The 22,915-nt window shown below is 42.5% G+C and overlaps 1 protein-coding gene across 8 annotated transcripts; it reads right to left on the bottom strand.

Moving 5' to 3' along the window:
* Window positions 1-128: 128 nt before the first annotated feature.
* CCDC106 (coiled-coil domain containing 106) lies at window positions 129-18,658 on the bottom strand. Of its 8 annotated transcripts, none has more exons than XM_034419584.3 (8): window positions 18,539-18,648; window positions 13,229-13,333; window positions 11,921-11,994; window positions 10,687-10,792; window positions 9,517-9,639; window positions 7,897-8,064; window positions 7,206-7,406; window positions 129-2,411 (listed from the first exon to the last, which is right to left on the bottom strand). In XM_034419584.3, the coding sequence occupies exons 4-8, from the start codon at window positions 10,754-10,756 to the stop codon at window positions 1,999-2,001; spliced, it is 975 nt and encodes a 324-aa protein (XP_034275475.1). In that variant the 5' UTR covers window positions 10,757-10,792; window positions 11,921-11,994; window positions 13,229-13,333; window positions 18,539-18,648; the 3' UTR covers window positions 129-1,998. The 8 variants fall into 8 exon arrangements, with proteins under 8 accessions (XP_034275475.1, XP_034275476.1, XP_034275480.1 ...); XM_034419585.3 differs by lacking the exon at window positions 18,539-18,648 and adding an exon at window positions 18,210-18,429; XM_034419589.3 differs by lacking the exon at window positions 10,687-10,792 and having other exon boundaries at window positions 18,539-18,658.
* Window positions 18,659-22,915: the final 4,257 nt, after the last annotated feature.

Here is a 22,915-nt window from a genome sequence, read left to right as displayed (position 1 = left end):
TCGGAGAATGAAGGAAATTGGACTTGTCCACTCTAATAGTTCATACATTTGTTTTCCCAGACTATACATTTGTCCCATTTTGTAATGTGTTATACAAGGTTATGTAAAAAAATACACAGTGCAGAATGTTATATCAAAATGTTCTCTTTAATTTAAATTGCATTTTAATAAAATGCTTAATATTTTCTTTTTAGTTTCTTTTTTTAACACAGAAAAAGCATTGGAGATAAAGAAATTACAGGCACAGTGGGAACAGTTTTCTAATTACACTGAATAAAAAGGAAGCGTCCTCAAGGAATGCATCATATAATTCAAGTCCTTGCATTCAAATACACTTCCTCACTAACATACTGAGAGAAGCAAAAAAAAAGTATAAAATTGCCAGCAGAAAAAACCAGTTGAGAGCTTGGAATAGGACAATAGCTAGGGAAAAGGTTTAAGCAATACCTTCCAAAACTATGAAGTAAAAAATGTGGTAGAGGCTCAGGATGTGAGTATCTTTGGGAGACAATAGGAAAGCAGAGGCAGCCCAATTCTGCAATTCTTCCAATCATAGCAACACTAGAGAAAATGGAATAAAGATAACCACAATAGTGGCAAAAAAGGGAACCAGTACAGTACCAGTAGCACCTGCTAACAGCTCAGAAAACACAGAAAAGGTTTTCAAGCAAGGAGAGGTAAAACTACAAAAGTGCATCATGCAACTTTATCTTCCCTCTTCCACTTTAGAAATGGATAACTTCTGTTGGTTATAGTAATTTGGCTCTCATTGAGGTTCTCCCTCAGGTTACTGTTATTTAACCTATTAATTATGTGGTTGCCCTTAAGGTAAAACCAAATCAGCCTAACTAGCAAGGTTGGGAACATACTGCTGCTGATAGATATTTTTGCAAACATTTACCATCTTGTTATATAATTTGTTTGATATACCCCAAATGACAGAAGTTTATTTTTAAAAATGTGTGGCTTTATATTTTATGTGCAAGGCTATAATTGCCATCAGTTAATAAACTAACAGAGCCACAGTGGTTAGAATGCAGTACTGCAGGCTACTGCTGCTGCCTGCTTGCAATTTGGCAGTTCAAATCTCACCAGGCTCAAGGTTGACTCAGCCTTCCATCCTTCCAAGCAGTGGTGGCTTTCAAAATTTTTTACTACCGGTTCTGTGGGCGTGGCTTGGTGGGCGTGGTGTGGTGTGGTTTGCTGAGCATGGCAGGGGAAGGATACTGTAAAATCTCCATCCCCACCCCACTCCAGGGGAAAGTTACTGCAAAATCCCCATTTCCTTCTGATCAGCTGGGACTTGGGAGGTAGAGAATAGATGGTGGCGGGGCCAGTCAGAATTTTTACTACCGGTTCTCCAAACTACTCATAATTCCCGCTACCGGTTCTTTAGAACTGGTCAGAACCTGCTGAAACCCATCTCTGCTTCCGAGGTTGGTAAAATGAGGTCTCAGATTGTTGGGGGCAATATGCTGACTCTGTAAACCACTTAGGGCTGTAAAACACTGTGAGGGGATACATAAGTCTAAATGCTAATGCTAACATAGTTGTTTCAAGTTACTTGTGCAACAATTAAAACCAATCAATCTATCCATGATGTTATTGTTTGTGGGATGGGACTTATTATGGCTGCCAACTCCTCCTTTGCCATTGTTTATCCTCTGGCCAAACTCCCAGGTGGAAGGAGGGAGAATGAAAACAATCCTGTAGCTGTGGGGAAGCCTTTAAAGAGGGAAGCATAGATGAGCAGATCTATAGTCAAGTAATAATCCTAGGAAGCCACTCCCAGATCCTTTTTGTAAACTGGCCCTTCCTGTGAAATGGTGGATTCATTCAGTATTTAAACCTAGGAAAAGGTGGGAAGTTGTTATGCATCATGGTGGAAAACTCAAGGAAACACTGTGAGAGTGGTGAGTAATGGAGGGGGCAGGAGGTACAGAGAAAGAGCTCAAAGGACTGGCAACATAGGTTCTAGCAGTAACTGCAGGAGAGGATTCATCGCTTGTAGCATTCAGCAATTGGCAGAAGTTGCTTGGGTGGCGCAGCAGGAGAAGGGACAGAGTTGCCAGCAGCTGAGCCAGGAGAGTCTGCTTTTGTCTTGAAGCGGTAAGTGATGGGCAGTAGAAGCTTGCTTTTCTTGAGAGCCTGGACTTTCTTGAGTGTCTCATCGTCTAGCGCCATGAAACATCGTCGGGAATATTCAAGCAGACGCTCCTTAGATGGGTCAAACTCACCCACTTCAGCCAATTTTTCAGGAGCAACAATAAGGAGCTCTGCTATGGGGGTGGTCAAGGCCACAGTGTTACGGTCCACCCGATGGTGTTCAAAGGCCCGACTCATGCTTTGCATCTTCTGAAAAGTGTACAGGATCTTCTTATACCGGCAGAGGACTCCATCCACATCCTTGACTGTATGGTGAGTTTGGGTTCAGGTGGAAAATACCATGGAGGATAGAGACAAACAGCAGTGTAATTGAGCAGCAAAATGCAGAAAGAGAAGAGCAGCACCTCGTGAACACCAGACCTCATGAAAGCCAAGATGAAAGAAATGAAAAATTGCCATTAAGGCAAGAAAGCAACAGGATGGAGAAGCAGATAAGGACATGAGGTGGAAGGGTTATAATAGGCCGTATACATCAGCAGGACAGGCAAGGCAAAGGGCAGAAAATAAATCAGGGATCAGATTGAAAACAAAAACATTTGTAGTTGAAAATGTCCATAGATATGAAAAGACAAAGACAGGGACAGAGAAGATACGTTGCAAAAAGAAGGAAAGAAAAGTCAAGCAGGAAGCATATATCACAATTGTCAAGATCAGAAATAATAGGAAATAAGATGGTGAGTAGTTTAGGGATGGATCAAAATAGAGGGAAGGGAAGGGCAAGATGAGGGTCGAGAGAGCAGAGAAGAACAGATTATATCTGTTTACCAAGAGGCTTTGATGTGAGAAGATTTGAAAAAACTAAATCAAAAATCCCTGTTTCTATACATCTTAACAAGGTATCTCTTACAAACATTTTAATGAAAGCTCCCACAATACCTGGCACTGCCCATACTGGTTGGGGCTGTGAAGAATGGAAAATGTTTCAGATGCTCGGTTGGCCAACCTTGCAATACTGTAGAGCAGGACTGTCAAACTTGTGGCCTACAGCCCGGATGCATCAGGCACTGGCCAGAGCCATGCCCGGTTTAGCAAAGGGGAAAAAAAATCCTGATACATCACGTGACGACACAAGTTTGACACCCCTTCTGTAGAGATCCTTGTTTTTCACACTCTAGATTCGTGATGGCGAACCTATGGCACACGTGTCACAGGTGAACGCAGAGCCATATCTGTGGGCATGTGAGCATTGCCCTAGCTCAGCTCCAGTGTGCATGTGTGCGCCGGCCAGCTGATTTTCAGGCCTTTTGGGCCCACCAGAAGTCAGGAAATTGTCCGTTTCTGGCCTCCGGATGGTCTCCAGGGGGGTGGGGAAGGCCGTTTCCGCCCTCCCCAGGCTCCTAGAAAGCCTCTGGAGCCTGGGGAGAGCAAAAAACTGGCCTTGCGGGCCCACAGTGCCATCGTGTGCCGAAAGCGGGGTGAGCACGGGGGGGGGTTTGGCATGTGCATGCACAGGGGGCGAGGCACACTGAATTATGGATATGGGCACATGCACGCATGACCCCCCCGCTTTTGGCACACGACAGGAAAAAAGTTAGCCATCACAACTCTAGATTATCCTTCCTACTTCTTCCTTTCTTTCCTCAAAATAAAAAAGACCTATACTATAATATCATAAAATCTCTGTTATAATACTGTAAAGGTTCAGCTGGATCAAATCAAAATTGTCTATTTCAGGATTTTGTTCCCATAGCAGCTAATGAGATGATTCCAAAAAGCCAAAAATAGGAGAACGCTAAGCTTCACACCTATATATACATATTACCTAGCAACTGATAGTCAGGTGCTTGGTTGCATTTCTGCTGTATATATTTTCTTTTCCAGTATCTCACTGACACTGTATTAGAAAAGCATCTCCCAATGTAGGAAGCAATATTCAAGGACAGTAAAAATTAAGGGGACATTCAAGAACAATCCTATTTCATGTCAAGGTTACAAACATGCTCTTTTGCTGTTTTCAATCTTTCTTTGCAATCATAATTAGGGATATATTTAATGTATTAATTTAAAAAACTCTTCCAATTGTTGCGGGGAAAAGAAGAGGAAGGAGTATTAGGTATGTCAAGTCATTTGCAGAATAATAAGTAAATTATATAAATATATGTTGCAACTTATCTAATATGCTTGTAATTATTACCTTTGTTAATTATAAAGGGAAAATATTGGAATGAATATATGCTCATCTTTCATTTGTCTGCTGGTGGATTTACAATAAAGCAGTTTCTTATTTCCATTTTTATTGTCTTTTCACTTAAATTACATGGAGGTTTTAATTGTATTTATAATGCACCATGTGACACTGTTTACCCAAGTGAAGAGTTCTGCCAGGTATTCATGCTCTAGGCCCGTGATGGCGAATTTATGGCACATGTGCCCAAAATGGCACACGAAACCATGCTGCCTGGCATGTACCCCCTTGCCTGTTTGTCTTCCGGGTTTCTTGCTCTTATAGTTCCAAATAGTTTTTTTGAGATCAAACTGGAAGTGCTACATAGCTTGCAAATTATTATTTTATTATATGGGTAATCCTCAAGTTACAACCACAATTGGGACCAGAGTCTCTGTTGGCTAAGAAAGGTGATTGTTAAGTGCGTCACACCTGATTTTATGACCTTTTTCGCCATGGTTGCTAAGCGAACCACTGTGGTTGTTAAGTGAATCACACAGTCGTTAAGCGAATCCAGCTTCCCCCATTGACTTTGCTTGTCAGAAGCTGGCTGGGAAGGTTTTTATTTATTTATTTATAATTTAATTTATATACCGCCCCCCTCCCGAAGGACTTGGGGCAGTGTACAGCCAATTAAAAACACAAAATACAACCACAGTTTTAAAATAGTTAAAAGTATTAAACAATTTCGGCCAGAATTTAAAACCCAAAATTTAAAAGACCAATTTAAAAATCATTTACATAGATAGCCCTGCCTGGTGGAACAGCAGGGTCTTAAGGGCACAGCGAAACACACGGAGGTCGGAGATCTTGCGTATTTCCGGGGGCAGTTCGTTCCACAGGGCAGGAGCTCCCACAGAGAAGGCCCTTCCCCTGGGTGTCGCCAGCCAGTATAACTTGGCCGATGGCAACCTGAGGAGTCCCTCTCTGTGGGAGTGAATTGGCCGGTGGGAGGCTACTGGTGGCAGAAGTCGGTCTCAAAGGTATCCAGGACCTGAGCCATGGAGCGCTTTAAAGGTGGTAACCAACACCTTGAATCGCACCCGGAAGACCACTGGGAGCCAGTGCAGCTTGCGCAGGAGAGGTGTCACATGGGCGCAACGAGTCGCGCCCATAACCACCCGCGCGGCCGCATTCTGGACCAGCTGGAGGTTCTGAGTGCTCTTCAAGGGGAGTCCCATGTAGAGAGCATTACAGTAGTCCAGCCGGGAGGTGACAAGGGCGTGAGTGACCGTGCGTAAGGTGTCCTGGTCCAAAAAGGGCCGCAACTGGCAGATCAGGCGAACCTGATAGAAAGCCCCCCTGGCCACGGCCATCATATGTTCTTCTAAAGACAGCCGTGCATCCAAGAGGACACCCAGATTGCGAGCCCTCTCTGTGGGGGGTAAAGATTCACCCCCAATAATCAGCGATGGCACTAGCTGACTATATCGGGACACCGGAAGCCACAGCCACTCGGTCTTGGAAGGGTTGAGTCTGAGCCTATTTCTCCCCATCCAGATCCGCACGGCCTCCAGGCAGCGGGACATCACATCAAGGGCATCATTGGGGTGGTCTGGGGTGGAGATGTACAACTGAGTGTCATCAGCGTACTGATGGACTCTCACCCCAAAACCACGGATGATCTTACCCAGCTGCTTCCCATAAATGTTGAACAGAAGGGGCGAGAGGACCGACCCTTGCGGCACCCCCCACGCGAGGCGCCTCGAGATCGACCTCTGCCCCCCTGCCAACACAAACTGCGAACAGTCGGAGAGGAAGGAGAACCACCGAAGCACAGTGCCTCCTATTCCTAACCCCCTCAACCGCTGCAGCATGATACCATGGTCGATGGTATCAAAAGCTGCTGAGAGATCTAATAGGACTAGGACAGAGGAGCAATCCCTGTCCCAAGCCCTCCAGAGATCATACACCAATGCGACCAATGCCGTTTCTGTGCTGTACCCCTGCCTGAAGCCCGACTGGTATGGGTCCAGATAGATAGCTTCATCCAGGTATCGGGAAAGTTGTTGTGCCACCACACTCACAACAACCTTCGCCACAAAGTGAAGGTTAGAGACCGGACGGTAGTTACCTAATATAGCTGGGTCCAGGGATGGCTTCTTGAGGAGGGGCTTCACCACCGCCTCTTTCAAGGCGGTGGGAAAGGTGCCCTCACTCAGAGAAGCATTTATAATCCCCTGGAGCCAGCCTCGTGTGACCTCCCGGGAGGCCAGTACCAACCAGGAGGGACACGGGTCCAATAAACATGTGGCAGCACTAATCCTCCCCAGAATCCTGTCCACGTCCTCAGGAGCCACAGGATCAAACTCTTCCCAGATAATATTCTCAAGACCTACCCCCGTCTCCTCCCCTGGATTCACCGAGTCAGAGTCCAAGCCTTCCTGAATCTGAGCGACTTTATCATGCAGGAATTGCACAAAATCCTCAGCTCGACCCTGCAAGGGATCTTCCCGCACTCCCCCCGAAGAAGGGAGTGGGTCACCCTGAACATAGCAGCTGGGCGGTTGCAAATGGCGGTGACATAACCCCAGGTCATTGCAACTGTTGTAAATACACGCCAATTGCCAAGTGCCTGAATTTTGATCACGTGACAATGGGGCTGCTACATGGTATGACAGTTATAAGTATGAGGACCAGTCATATGTCGTCACTTCAAATGATCTCTAAATGAATGATCATAAGTCGAGGACTATCTGTACAGTAGAATAACATATTATAAATATAACATACAATACTATAACTCAGTGTTGCTCAGTCTTTGTATGTTGGCTGGGGGATTCTGTGAGTTCACATAGATGCATCATAAAATTGATAAGGTTGAGAGACAATACTATAACTTTTAATGCCAAACCTTTGCAGCCTCAGTACTTACCTCTTTGCCTCTCCCGGATTTTAGGTTTGGCAAAGCGTCGCCGGTTTAACCCTGCCTTGAGTTTCTTGTGTTCCACAGAACCTCCTTCTTCAGGACTGGTGGCCATGCAGGAGCCCATGCTGTCATCATCCGTCATGTCCCCATTTCGGCCCTCCAATATCTCCAATCTCCGGGGCAGTTGTTTGTTGCAGCAGTGATCATCTAGTTTGGAAGAGTGAAAGGCTAAGTGAATCGCAGCTGGCCAGGGAGATGGGAAACTCAAGAGCACTCACCTGGGTTATCCGGCTCAATTTCCTCCAAATCACAAACGTGTGATACCATATACTACATAGGGATAATAATCAGCCTATGGTTCTCCAAGCGCAGCTAAATTCAACGTCTATCAACTCCAATCAGAACTGCTCCTGATTGGACTACAATGCACATGATCCCCATTATCTAGAGCAGTGTTTCTTAGCCTTGGTGGCTTGAAGATGTGTGGACCTCAACATCTTGAATTCCCCAACCAGTCTCATGCCTACTTCAATGGTCAATCCCTATCCTAAATTGTTCCTCCCCCTTTCTCTTAAGAGCCAAAGTGTCTTGGCACTCATCCTCCACTCCTCATTTTATTTCTAGATTATTATTCTTTCCAATAAAGTGTTTTCCACTAGTCCAGCAAAACCACTCCACTAGCCTCCAGAACGTTTACCAGCATCCAGGCGGGCTGAAGAGATGAATTTGTCTAGCTGGCAGCGCAAAAAATCTCGTTCTTCTTCCAGATCTTCAATTCTCTTCTGCAGCCAAGAGTTCCTTTCCAATGCCATATGTAACTGGGTCTTCATATTGGTCACCAAAGTCAATGAAGGAGCTGGCCTCTCTGAAACACCCAAGACACAACCAAAGGTGTAACACAGGGCTCCATTCATACAACAGGCTGAACTGGGTTTGTGCAAAGCTGTAGGTTAGGCTGAAACAGTTTGGCAGTCTAGGGCAGTCTACAGTGTCTTGTAGGGATATCCAATCATTCTCTTAGAATGCACTGTGAATCAGGCCACCAGGTTTAGCCATGATGTGGCTGATTTGTTTGGGTATAATACGGGGGTGCTTAAAGTTTGTGAGCGCTGTTGAATGTTCAATATTTCTGCATAAATGTGATCAGAAATGTGGTCTGCACATATGTCCTAAAACTAGAGAGACCTCAATTAAACAAAGAGTCAAAAACATGCTACTTGTCCATTTATTAATGAGGATAATGATTCAAAGCTATTTTTCCACAATTTAATGAAATACAGAATTAACATAGGCAGTCTGCAGAGATTCCCTGACTGTTCCTGCTAAAAAAAAAACAAAAAAACCCCTTCCTTGTAACATATCAGATAAAAGCAGTGTTTGCCTAATACACTGAATCACAAAATAGCAAACCACACTGCAGCTTAGTCTGTTGTGCAAATTTCTACCTAGAAAACACGTGCTCTCCTAGGAAACTACAGTCTCTCGCAGCTACAAGGATTATGTAGAACAACACTCCCTCCCCATTCCCCAGGTTTATAGAAATTTATTAAGGCTATGCATTACTAGTCCTTGGTTAACAACAATGTAACAACTAGCCTTTGGTTAACAACCATCAGTAAGCAATGCAGTCATTAAGCAAGGCATTACATGACCGCGACAGATTTACAATTTCATTTTGCTAAGGCCACTAAGCAAACCATCGCAGATTGTTGAGCAAGATCGCTATTTGTGATTTTACTACCAGCTTCTCTGTTGACTCTGCTTGTTGGAAGCTGACTGTGAAATGCGCAAATGGCATCACCACAGGATGCCACAATGGTCATAAAAGCCTGCCAGTTGCAAAGCATATGAATCTCAACCACACAACCATGAGGACACTACAACAGTCATAAGTGTGGAGGACCAGTTATTTTTTCAGCATCGACATAACTTTGGATGGTCACTAAACAGGACATTGTTACTATCTGTACTTGGGTTCGGACTAAGAAAAAAACACCACTTCTAACTGCAAATAAGTGCTATCTTTGTGCCTTCACTCGCCCCCACAGCACTTTCTGGAGAAAGAATCCTTCATGCTATGCAGCCTTGGTTCCAAGATACCCCAAGTACCCTTTTCTACTGCAGTTTCCCTGATGGTGACGGTGTAATTTTTCTTAGCAATTTTCCAGTCTTGGCATAATCAGGGAGGAAACAGAAGAGCATTTTCCCGTTCCCAGTGGCTGAAATGGGTTGCCTTGAGGTCCTCTGCCTATGTCGTCCAAGACACAGTTAAAGGATGTTTATTTGCTTATAAGGGGAAGGTGACATTGTTTCTTACCATCAAAATTTTCCAGGGTGCTCAAACCATAGTATAACTGTTGCTGAGTTTGTGTCTGGGACTCCATTTGGCATGGCTCATCCAAAGGTAAGGGTAGTTCACAAGTTTCATTATTCTCTTTCACTGTAAACATAAATATTGGGGGAGGGGAAGAAATGTAAGAAACTTGGAATACACAAGGTTCAACATGCTAAGCCATGACTTGTTCAACTATAGTCTACTCAATATATCACATGGGAATTGATTTACATATTATTTCAGGCAACAGTAGATACATCTCAATAATAGGTTCACATAACTCTCAAGCCAAGCAAATAATACTATGGCTTAGCAAGGGGGTTAAACTTCAGCACAATTTTGTTTGAATAGAACATGGATAGTTCATGAAATCCTAAGCAGAGGCAAACAAAAATATTCTTGGTTAAAAACTTTCACTAGCAGCTAAATAAAAGAGACAGTTCCACTGGCAAGAAAATAAACACAACTGTGTAATAACAATTCATGTTTATGAGCAAATTATGAGGAAACTATGTGGAAATGGTGGTACTTTATCACTTCAATCTTTTTAGCTCTACAGCATGACGATGATTTGAGATTCTATCACAAAAGGAAAGAATTGTCATTATACAGATGCTATTTCTAAAATCTTTAAATTCAGAAAGACTCCTGATCAGAAATCTTTTGATATTCCTTGCAAGATGTATGAAATGGGTTCCCCTACGGATGCCCATTTCTCAAAAAAAAAAAAAAACTTAGGGCTGGGTTCCTTTATTATGCTAAGTCATAAAGCCTCTTTTCCAAGCCAGAGGGGCCGATTCCTACATGTAGCTTATAAATGATAGTTTGTGGGTTAGGGGATGAGAATCCAGCCATCTGTAGTTTACCTTAATGATTATTAAGCAAATCATGGCTCATCATGATTAAGGAATGCAAACAATATTCTTACTAGGAACTCCATAGGTTCTGAGCATACACAGAAGCCAGAAATTGGCTTATCTGGATTTGATTTAGTACAGCATATGAACAGTGGGTTCGATTCAGATTTTCATCTTGATTTCAGTAAAATGCAAAGCTAGCTAACATGTGTCTGTCTCCATGATTACTCAATGATTACAAGGACTTTGCCTCAATCCCGGGACAATCCACCTCATGCCCAGCCAATATACACACCTTGCTTTGCTCCAACTCCGCAGCAACCCCTACCTATACCTGCTCGCTGGTGTTGATTACTTTCATTCATCGTCCCCTCTCCCCGAGTGAGATGAGTATTTCCAACCTAGAGGACAGGATGGAAGCTATAACTAGGGCTATGGATCACACATCCCTCCTTTCTCCATTCTTAGAAACCTCTGGTCTAGATTTTCCTTCCAAATCAACTCCAGGTCAAGGAGTCTGAAGGTCTCCCTTCAACAAAATTCCTCAGCCATCAAGAAGCCGCTTTCTGGAAATCCTAAATGGTTACCTTTCACAACTGTTGGTCTGACATTTTTAAAAATCAGAACGGGAAGGAAAAATGCATAGACATAAAAATAGCAACGGTGGTAGAGCTTTCATAGAAATAGCACAGAAATAGCAGCAAGGGTAGTACTGAAACAAAGAGGCCTATGCTTCCTTCCGAACAGAGAAACTGTCCCCTAACAGGATGCACATTCCCTAATTCTTCCAACTAATGGAGTTACTAAAATCCAGACTGGAAAATCTGTGGCTTTCCATTTGTTGTTATAGTTCCCATCAACCCTAACCAATTCACATGTTGCTGGGGCCATTAAATGGAGGCCAACATCATCTGCAGAGATTGAATTTTCTGGGTGACTTTGGGCCAACACCAGGAGACCATGAGTTCTAGTCTTGCCTTTGCCATAAAAGCCAGCTGAGTGATTTTTGGAAAAGTCACTCACTCTCATCAAAACCACCTCACATGGTTGTTTTTGTTGTGGGGAAAATAAGAGGCGGAAGGTATATTAGATATGTTCGCCACTATGAGTTATTTATAAATATAATAAAAGCAGGATACAAATAAATAAAAATATAAATTCGATAAACAAACGAACAAACAAAGCAGGCCTCTCCCCTCCCTACCCAAAACCCTTTACAATATTTCTGCTTTATTTTTTTTGGTTTTTACACCATTCCTTCATTAATCTCAAAGCAAGGAGCTCTGTTCACACATACACAATTTCCATTTTAATTTCTCCACCACTGTGTAGGAGAGTTTAGACAATGGTCACCTTTGCACATCATGTTTTCATGGTGTGCTTTATTCTGCTTTGAAGATGAGAGAGGAATCGAACTACTAACTGGCTCAAACTCAGCTTGGGAGTTTTATGCTCAGTGGAGATCTCTTTTGGGGCCTCCTCATTGTCCATTGACTCACTGTGCGACTAGAGTATAACAAAATCTCTACCTCAGTCAGTGTAATAGCTGGGGATCCAATATTCTTCACACAACTCCTTGCTTCCTGGGAATAACTTCAAACAGCTGATTGAAGGAAAAGAGAAATTTAGTAAATTTGGAGAACAATTCTAGAAACTGGTACAGTCTATGACAGGAGAATGACAGCATCTTTCAAAAAAACAATATAGGACCTTTCTAGTACAGGAATTTACTTACACCCAAAAGTAGTATTTAAAAGATGGTGTATCTGAAGCAATTCACTATTCTATGAATGATGGCAGTTTTTCTATAATAGTTTATTCACATATGGAATTTGTTTCTTGAATTTAAAGCCTTAAATGATGAAACTCTGAATATTTTGAGAACAGAACCCAGTCAAAGATCAGTTCAATGCCTCTTTCTCCATTTATAATGTTGTTGATGGAGTGAGTGTTCAGGTTTCCTAAAATATACCATATGATTTAGATTCAAAGCAGGTAGCTGTCTGAAATTAGCCTTTTCTGTAGGGGCAGGGTTGGAGGAAACAGGGATAGCAAATATGCCCTTAAGAAATTTGGCCTCAGCAACAAAAAAATAAAATTAATTAGGGCTGGAAAAGCAATTTTCTGGCAGAAAATATAATTAAATGGGACCAGCAGTTTGATCATTAAGTGAGGTGATTGCAAAACGGAACATCATGATTTTATGATTTTACTTCAGCTTTCCCTATGAATTGCAGACCAGAAAATTATAAATGTAAGGTCTGGTTGCAAAGTTACTTTTTCATCACTGTCATAACTATGAAGAGTATTTAAACAAGGTGGTCATTAAATGAGAACTTCCTGTAAAGGGATTGATTTGTAGGGACCACATGGAAACATCTAATGGTAGTGTAGAAAAGTTTACTTGCTTGTTTGTTTCCCACCTTTATTATTTCTATATTATTATTTTAGTTATCATTATTCTATAAGTATTATTACACTTTTTTCCTCCTATTTTCCTCACAACCACCCTGTGAGGTGGGTTGGGCTGAGGCAGAGTAACTGGCCCAAAGTTATCCAGCTGGCTTTCATGGATAAGGTGGGACTAGAACTCATGGTCTCTCCTGGCCCAGGAACATAAAATAGCTTGCAGAAAAGTAACCAAACACCAAAAATACAAAAAACATAGCCACCATATTTCGAAATCACTTCATTGGTGATTGTAAAAATACACTGGCAATATTGTAAAAATAGATTGCCAGCCAGGCATTAAAAAAAACTGAAAGCCTGGAAATTGGCTTAAAGTTTTACTTGCTTGCCCTAAGGATAGAACAATGTAATGCCATACAATTACCTACCCATTTTGCTATATTTATATAGTCCTTGAAGTCTCAGTCATAGAGGCCAATTTTGCATCACTCATAGAAATGCATGTTGCTTACCGTTCTTTGAGAATGAAGTCCCTAGAGATAAAATTTCACAAAGAGAGAAACCATTTCCTTTCAAAACAAAACAAAAGAAAACAAAATCCTGTGCCTTATACTATCAGGTTGAGCATCAATTTTTATTTAGCCCTTTAATCCAAACCAATTAATAACTAACTGATCAACTGTCTTTCTTCCCATCAAATAACTTGTCACTCGTCAGTATCTTATACCCACACCCTTCTTCTTCTTTGCCAAAAATAAATGGAACCCTATAAACCAGGGGTGAAATGCTCCCGGTTCGGACCGGCTCGGGCAAGTAGGTAGCGATGGTGGCGGGCAGTTCGGAGAACCGGTAGCAAAAATCCCTGCCCCCGCCCCCCATGCCTAGCTGAGCGTGCGATCATCAGAGCCTTTTTTTTCCTTTTAAATGGCTCTGACGATCCCAGCTGAGTTGCCTGCTAATCAGGCAACTCAGCTTGGATCGCCAGAGCCATGTAAAAGAAAAAGTTTCTTTTTCTCTCCCCCACCCTCCCAGCCTCCAGCTTGCTTACCTTAGCTGCTGGTCCCAACGCTGTAATACCTGCAATCCATTACATCAGCAAGCAACTGAATCTCCCTGCCTGCAATCTAACTCATCAGTGAGCAGCTTTATCTGCAACTTTAAGACTTGTGGACTTCAACTCCCAGCAAAGCTGGCTGAGGCATTCTGGGAGTTGAAATCCACAAATCTTAAAGTTGCCAAGGTTGGAGACTCCTGTTCTATTGGGTAAGTTTTTTTCCCCATTGGGAGCTTTAAAAAAATACTTAATTGGGGTTTTTTTTAGTTCTTTTTTTAGACCTAGCCATTTAAAGTTTAGGAAGTTTTAAATTTAGCTGCTTTTATATAAAAATAAAATAAAATAAAATATTATTTGTGCAGCTTTCTGAGATTTAGTTTCTGTAGTGTTTCACTCTAACTACACAAACACACAAAATCTCACAAAACTGTATGTGGAATTTTGTGTGTGTAAAGTGTGAAAGTTGGGTTTTTGGGCTTTTTGTGGCTGTGTGAGGTTCCTGCTTGTTGCAGGGGCCATTTTGGGTCTAGCACAGCTGCTTTTACATTGTGGGTGATCCAGTTGTGTTGTGTTGTGTTGTGTGTGTGTAAAGTGTGAAAGTTATTTTTTTGGGCTTTTTGGGCTGTGTGAGGTTCCTGCTTGTTGCGGGGCCATTTTGGGTCTAGCACAGCTGCTTTTACATTGTGGGTGAGCCAGTTGTGTTGTGTTGTGTTTTGTAGGTTAAAAAAGGGCAAAGAAGTGACATTGACTTGGCCACACCTATCTTACCACCAAGCCCCGCCCTCCCAGTCACCTTACCACCAAGCCCCGCCCACTAATTAAGCCATGCCCACAGAACCGGTAGCAAAAAATTTTAGATTTCACCCCTGCTATAAACTAAACTTTCCCAGTCTGATGCACTCCAGATGGGTTTGTATTCAGCTACTATAATTATGGGAGTGGCTCTAGAGAAAAGCAAGATGGAAAAGGTTATTCCAAACCAGGGGTTTCCAACCTTGGCAATTTTAAGACTTGTGGACTTCAACTCCCAGAATTCCCCAGCCAACATGAGGACCTGATCTGCAATCTAAACAATGGTTCATCTATTATTGAATCTCTACTCTTTCTAATAGAGAACTTAACAAAAAAAAAAGATCTGTGCCTATTGCAAAGATATGTCACATATCTAGAACTGGCTTCCGGCCAAATTATTTCATGCAGAGAAACTCAAGGAGGGTGAAACTGATTTTATTTTTAATTATTGCAATGCAGAGGCGCCTTTTCTTATTTTATTCCAGGAACCAGAAACATCCCTAGGAAGCCAGTCCATCTGCCCACAACTGTCAACACTTATCAACCCAATACACTGTGTATTTATGAATTACAGTTATTTATATCCAATCTTTCTAGATACAAATTCTTCTCAGGTGACTGAGAAGTAAAACACATTTTAGAATCTTCTCTTCCAGGACCAATAGCAACATTCAACAAGGTGTCTCAATTATTCCAACAAAACAGCTGGTGACAGATGGACCCAGAGAGGCCAGAATCATTGAAACAGATAATCCCTGACTTACTACCACAATTCGGTCCAAAATTTCCATTGCTAAGCAAGACAGTTATTAAGTGAGATGGGACTCATTTTACAATTTTTTTGCCACAAGTGTTAAGCAAATCATTGCAATTGTTAGGTGAATCACACAATTGTTAAGCGAATCCAGCTTCTCCCATTGACTTTGCTTGCCAGAAGCCAGTTGTGAAAGCCACAAACAGTGATCATATGATACCAGGATGCTGTAACAATTGTAAATACATGCCAGTTATCAAGCCCCTGCATTTTGTTACCTCAGAAATACTATGATGGTTCTAAGCAATGATAAGGCCCCTTTTTCCTGAGCTGTTGTAAGTTCGAACAGTCACTAAATGAATAGTTGTAAAGTCAAGGACTATCTGTACGTTTATTTCGGGTCTTCTCAGAGAGTGATGTTGGTGATAGATGCCTTGTGGTGAAAGACAAGAGCCCAATGGAGGCAGAAACTTAAGGTCTCTTTTGCCACCTCCTTTCTGTTTTTGCACAGAAAAATCAAACTTTATCATTATTTCCCTACCATTGACAGGGTTCCCATTCTGTGCTAAACTACACCATTATTCTTGGACTCTTGAATGAACCACAGTCACCAGGGTACATGCATATCCTGCAATAAATCAAACCCAGACAGATTATATTATAGTTAAGCACAACATGTGAAGCAACCCAGTCATGGAGCCTATCAACAAACTTCTCAGGTATCACTCTCTATATATAATAGGATCAGGAGCTGAAATCCCAAATAACTGTTAACCCAAGATCCTAATATTTTGACAGTTCTATATTTTTTTTTCTTTGCGTGATGGTTCTGCCATGTCCTAATCCAACTATCAAATTCTGTAATTAATAGCAGGCTTACAATTATATAAGTAGTCCTCATTTAGCAACCACATTAGGACTGGCAACATGGTTGTTAAGTGAAGTGCTTACTAAGTGAAATTGAGACTGTGCTTATGATCTTACTTCAGCTTTCCTTTCCTTTGTTTTCATCACCGTCGTAACTGTGAACAGTCACTAAATGAATAAATCCTTGAATAAGGACCTATGCTTCCATCCTTATATCTTTCTCTTCTCCTTCTCTCTTCCCACTTAATCTAAAACTGGTTTGGATTTATTTTAGTCAGTTTCTGCACTATATTTCAGCCTTCCCAGCCCGATATCTTTAAGATGTGCTGGATATGTGCCTTTTATATGAGTCAGGGAATTGTCCTTCAGCATATCTAGAGGGCATCAGATTGGGGAAGGCTGCTGCATCCAGATTTCCCCTTATTCTTAAATAATCTGTTAATTAAATGTGACCCATTCCGACATTCCCTTTAATAACTCACAACATATTTTGGTTAGTTCTGGTTGGTAGTTAATACTGGGTTATTTTATTTGGGAGCATTGTAAAATGGAGTTATAGATTTGTAAGACTGATCTGAGCATAAAGAAAAGTATAGTACTCTATGCAAATCTTTATAGCACCATAACATCTCAGAAATGTATTTTGGCATGAACCTGCTATTCCCAATCTATTGGCAATCAGCCATTTGCTTGGGATCCATTTCCCTCTGTTTGTGATGCTCAAAGCAAAAAGGAAACCAGGTCCTAGTAGAAGTGGGACTTTCTTTAAAACTTTGAACTTTCCACAATTGAATAGCTACATTCACAATTTATGCTCAGTCCCAGCTTCATAGGTTTTGGTTTAGTAATATTCAAGTCCAATTATTTGTTATGCACTATATTGGCAATGCCTTCACAATTTAAATCATCAACCATCAATGGATATAGATTTAATTGCCATTACAAGTAGTCCTTGATTACAACCATTCATTTAGTGACTATTTGAAGTTACAACAGCATTGAAAAAAGTGTGATCAGTCCTCGCACTTACAACTGTCACAGCACCCGCAAGGTCACACGATCAAAATTTAGGTACTTGGCAACCAGTACCTCTTTATGATGGTTGCAGTATCCAGGGGTTATTGATCACCACTTGCAATATTTCCAGCTGGCTTCTGACAGGCAAAGTCAATGAAGGAAGCCCGATTCACTTACTGACTGCATGATTCACTCAACAATAGGAGTGATTTGCTTAACAGCTACGGCCAAAAAATAGAATCATAGAATTGGGTGTGAGTCACTTAACACTTAACCGGTCTGGTTGGCTTGCTTGCTTAGCAATTGAAATTCTGGTCCCAATTGTGCTCATAAGTCAAGTTAGGTGTAGTGACTTTCAAATTAACACAATCAAAATACATCACTAGTTATTTTTCTATAAGCACTGTAATATTGCTTTGTATTGCTTTATATACACAAAAAATAATAGGATAGAAAGACCCTGAATAAACTAAATTAGGGGATTTTATCTTAACTGACTCCCCTTTCCCAAGCTACCCCTTCCCCATTGCACATGCATTGATGATGTCAATTTAAAAGTCAAAAGCAAGCAATGTCAGGAGGGAAGGCAGTTTTACAGGTGATAGCGTTAACAGACTGGAGTCAGAAAGTTATTTTTCAGCAGCATCTGGGACCTACCCAGGGGACTTGGGGCACACCTGTGAGGAATCTCTAAAGTGCACCCAATTAGTCCAGCCTCTTCTTAAAGGGGGGGGGCTTCGTTAATTCATGCCCCACGTGTCCCCTTCCCTGCTGCCCCTTCCTCCAACTCTGCGTCCCCCATACCAGCAAGAGCATGACGATGCCAATCAAGTGCTCTGGGCGGGCGAATCCATAGCATTTCCCCTCTCATTCCCCCCTCTCCATTAAATCAGGCCTTTGGCAAAGAAAATCCAGAGTCCATTACCACTACTCCAAAATGGCCCCGGCTGTTTGCCCTGCGATGAAGGAGCCCTCTGTTCTTTTCTCAACCCCCCGCCCCACTTCTCCAAATCTCTGGGCTGACGCGCAGCCAGGACTTTGGAGACGCCAAAGGACCTCCGCGCGCCCCCGCCGGTGCGCCCAGGCGCTCGGAGCGCGACAGGTTGGGATGTTCGCCGAACTGGTCTCGAGGGAAGCCCGCCCCGCTTCTTCCAAGCGGAGATGATGCGGGAAAGCGTCGAGGGAAACAGACCCGGCGATTTGGCGACGGGCCGGCCTGCAGCCTGCCAGCCCCCAGCCGCCTGAACTTTCTACCTTCCTCGCCCGGGTGGCCGCATCCACAGCTGAGCATCCCAAGCCGGAGCTTCGGGTGGGCGAGCGGTGCTGAGGCGCTCCTGTAAAGTGCGGCGTGAAGAGGCGGAGCCGAGGAGGAGCAAAACGGCCTTAAGCTGGGAAAGTTGGGGGTGGTGGTGGTGTTGTGCGTAAAACCTAAGCGAGAAACCCAGGCATCTCTACGGCGGTGGCAAAGATCCAGCGCCCGGTTCAGGTCCCTCCGCAAGTGACTCTTGGCATGTGCGAATGAGCCATTAAGAGTAGATTTTCTCACCTTCAGCACTGTATTTTCCGCAGAAGCCGCTTAAACATCCAGCTTGTCAGAAATCAAGACAGGCAGAGTAGGCCAGAAGACTGGCTAAGCATGTGAAGATGCCAATTTCCTCACAGGATCAAGGAAAGGCAAAACTTCTATTTCTGTACAGAAGCAGAAGAGGATGCCTCTGGGTTACATACCCAAGCAGTGCACCAGAAATTAGGCCTAGTTATTTTTATGCAATTTACCACAGAAAACAAGAGGGAATTGCTGATTGGTTACAAAATCACATATTCCCACAAAGCAAATCCATCACATAAAACCCATAACTGATTAGTAGTAAATCTTACTTCATTATCATATAGGTCGACTATCCTGTGGGTATGATTTTTGCTATGCTAATGATAACTTTGTTCAACTCAGGAGCCTTGTCCAGATGCCTCTAACCACTGCTTTAGCTTAACATGTCACCTTCCTTGATTTCAGTAACAAGATGTCTTAGCTAAGTATCAAGGATCCAATCTGCTTGTCTATATAGTTAGTCTTTGACTAACAACCATTCATTCAGTGACGTTCAAAGTTATAATAAAACTTTAAAAAAGTGCTCCTACGACAATTTTTCATACTTACGACTTTTGCAGCTCCCCATGGTCATGTGAATAAAATTTGGATGCTTGGCAACTGGCATGTATTTATGAAGGTTGCAGTGTCCAGGGCAGTGGTGAAATCCAAATTTTTTTACTACCAGTTCTGTGGGCGTGGCTTGGTAGGCGTGGCAGGGGAAGGATACTGCAAAATCTCCACTCCCACCCCACTCCAGGGGAAGGATACTGCAAAATCCCCATTCGCTCCCCACTCCTGGGGGAAGGATATTGAAAAATCTCCATTCCCACCCTACTCGGGGGCCAGCCAGAGGTGATATTTGCCAATTCTCTGAACTACTCAACATTTCCACTACCGGTTCTCTGAACTACTCAAAATTTCTGCTACCGGTTCTCCAGAACCTGCTGGATTTCACCCCTGGTCCAGGGGTCCTGTGATCCCCTTTATTTACAGACCTCTCACATCCTAGACATAAACTGTTTCAACTCCTACCCTCAAAACGATGCTATAGAGCACTGCACACCAGAACAACTAGACACAAGAACAGTTTTTTTCCCGAACGCCATCACTCTGCTAAACAACTAATTTCCTCACCACTGTCAAACTAGTTACTAAGTCTGCACTACTATTAATCTTCTCATCATTCCTATCACCCATCTCCTTCCACTAAGGACTGTATGACTGTAATTTTGTTGCTTGTATTCTTACAATTTATATTGATTGTTTCCTAATATGATTTGATTGCTTATTTGTGCCCTATGACCAGAGGTGGGTTTCAGCAGGTTCTGACCAGTTCTGGAGAACCGGTAGCGGAAATTTTGAGTAGTTCGGAGAACCAGCAAATAACACCTCTGACTGGCCGCTCCCCCATCTGTTCTCTGCCTCCCGAGTCCCAGCTGATTGGGAGGAAATGGGATTTTGCAGTAACCTTCCCTTGGAGCCCCACCTTACCATGAAAGTCAACTTTTGGCCAGTCACCCTCTCTCTCAGCCCACCTCACAGGGCTGTTGTTCTGGGGGAAATAGGAAGGTGTGTTAGATGTTTGCGACCTTGAGTTATTTATAAAATAAAGGCAGGATACAATAAATAAAAAGAAAATAACATATAATGATTAAAAGGACAATGCCTATTAAGATAAAACTGAATCCAATGGTTGGGATTCCTAGTAAATAATAATGATTTTAAAAAGTGGTAGAACTTTTTTATGAAAATCAAATCACATTTCCTTCTACTACGTCAATTATTGTGTGCCATTAGTTTGGTGACTGTCACTGACCACACAGATTTGGTCCAGGATAATCTATTCCTAATGTGATCTTTCAAGTCTTCCAAGGGGGCGCCTATCAGCCTTGTAACTAAGTCTACCCACCTTGCTACTGATTGTCCTCTTCTTCTCTTTTCTTTCATCTTTACCGATGTTGGGGCATTCTCCAATGTCACAGGTTCTTTTATCAGTATTCAAAGTCAGTTGGTTCTCAATACCCAGAGGGCCAACACCTAAAAAACCCTTGGTTTTTAGGCAATCCACACGCAAGCACACTACTCACAGTTCCTTCTCACAGGTTTATTATCACTTCTACTACCTATTACTAATACTTAGGCTATTATAATTTGTGAGCCTTATTGCCAAAAAATAGTATTTCTGTCTCTCAGCCCTAGGTTGTTTCCAGTGGGTCTATTACCACAGAGTAACAAAAATCACTACCCCTCCCTCCCATCCAAAATTACTCCAGCACAACAACACCCCACCACACCCAGCTGCTTTTCTGGGTTTTTATAGCTGCTGGTTGCTGGGCACTTGAGCTGACTGGGAAGAGGTTTTAAAGGGGGCAGAGAACCATTAGCTCAGATAGTCAGTTTCTCACATCCTGAGAGCTAGGTCTTTGCATCATGTGTCTGAAGTAGACTAATTGGAGTCTGGTCATCTGTACCTCAGGTGAGACCTCTGGATTGATTTGATCAGTGATCCATTTGTTTGTTTCTTTGGCTGTTTATGGTATTCTCAGGAATTTTCTCCAACACCAAAATTCAAAAGTTGGCAGTAAAAGAAAGCTAGGCCAATAAAGAATACAGTGGCTGGACACCATCAAAGTGACTCCAGCTAGAGCATAGAACAACTCAAAGAAGTAATGCAAGATTGGAAGATGTGGAGAGACCTGGCCCATAGACACACCAAGAGTTGGACACAACTGAATAGATAACATCATCATCATTATCATTACTGGTTTTTAATCCAAGCAGTTACCAAGCCCTAGCCTGCTTTGTTTCCAAAAATAAGATGAGTAATAGAGATTCACAAACCAGCTGAAATCCCCTCCCCTTCCCACATTTCTGTTTGCACTGTCTCAAGACATGCTCAATATATTTTATTTCACCATGATTTATTGACAAAGCCATAATTGCTAGTTTCCCACACTATGGTAAGCCATAAAGGACATTGTTTACATAATATGCTAAGCCACAGATAAATTACCTTATGGTTAACATGATGCAAGGCCACAGTCACCGTATTCTGAAATCACTTCATTGGTAAGAAGAATAGGCTGAGGCATTAGCTCACCCCCAAAGGCCACTGAATCAGGGTGGAGCAAAGCATTTAGCCTGGAAATCGTTTGGGTGGAAGCAAATTCCATTAAAGCAAATAAGTAAAGAAAGTTTATCATAGATCAGGGGTCCCCAGCCCCTGGTCCATGGACTGGCACCAGTCCATGCAAACAACCAAAGCCCCATCTGTGGGATGCAAGCAGCATGCAAAACCATATTCCCTCCGGTCCATGGAAAAACCTCTCCACGGAACTGGTCCCTGGTGCCCAAAAGGTTGGGGGCCTCTGTCATAGGTGACTAAAGGCTGAATGGGGAGGGAGGTAAAACTATCCATTTAGAAATATGTGTTTCTCTTCTCTGTAGGAAGCTAACTAACCAAGCTGCCTTAAAGGCTTTTGCCCTTATGGTGGCTACACAGGTAGTTTAATTACTGAAGAGGAAACAGATTCATAAAAATTGCCTCTAATTGCCTGATAACCATTATTCAAGCTGAAAAAAGGTAGAAAACAGTAAGTTTTTCAGTATGTGACAATGCTGCGATCTGATCATTTTCAGCAATTAAAGTAAATCTATGAACAAAACTATGGTGCCTTCCCTGGAAGTTTGTGATCCTAGGTTATTTTATTTACAACTTTCTATTAAGTCTAATAAATAATAAGCTGAATATGATGCTCTCTAGTTAGATATTTAAACATCTGCAAGCAAACAACCAAGCTCAGAGAGCACCAAGGACTCCATAGTTCAACTCTGAGCTACAAATATTCTTTTCTGTTATTAAGTCTAATATTTAGCAAGTGTAGTGTAGTTGTTATGGTCTAGTACAGGGGTGTCAAACTCACATCGTCATGGCAGCATCATGTGTCGTATTGGGACTTTTTCCCCCTTCACTAAACCGGGTGTGGGTGTGGCGCATCCAGCCCACGGGCCAGGAGTTGGACAGCCCTAGTCTAGTACTA

This window comes from Pantherophis guttatus, chromosome 4 (assembly GCF_059756535.1).
Source record: "Pantherophis guttatus breed Tessera chromosome 4, ASM5975653v1, whole genome shotgun sequence".
Lineage (NCBI taxonomy): Eukaryota > Metazoa > Chordata > Lepidosauria > Squamata > Colubridae > Pantherophis > Pantherophis guttatus.
Note: the sequence above shows the minus strand (reverse complement) of the source record. Positions and strands in the feature narration are given on the sequence as shown.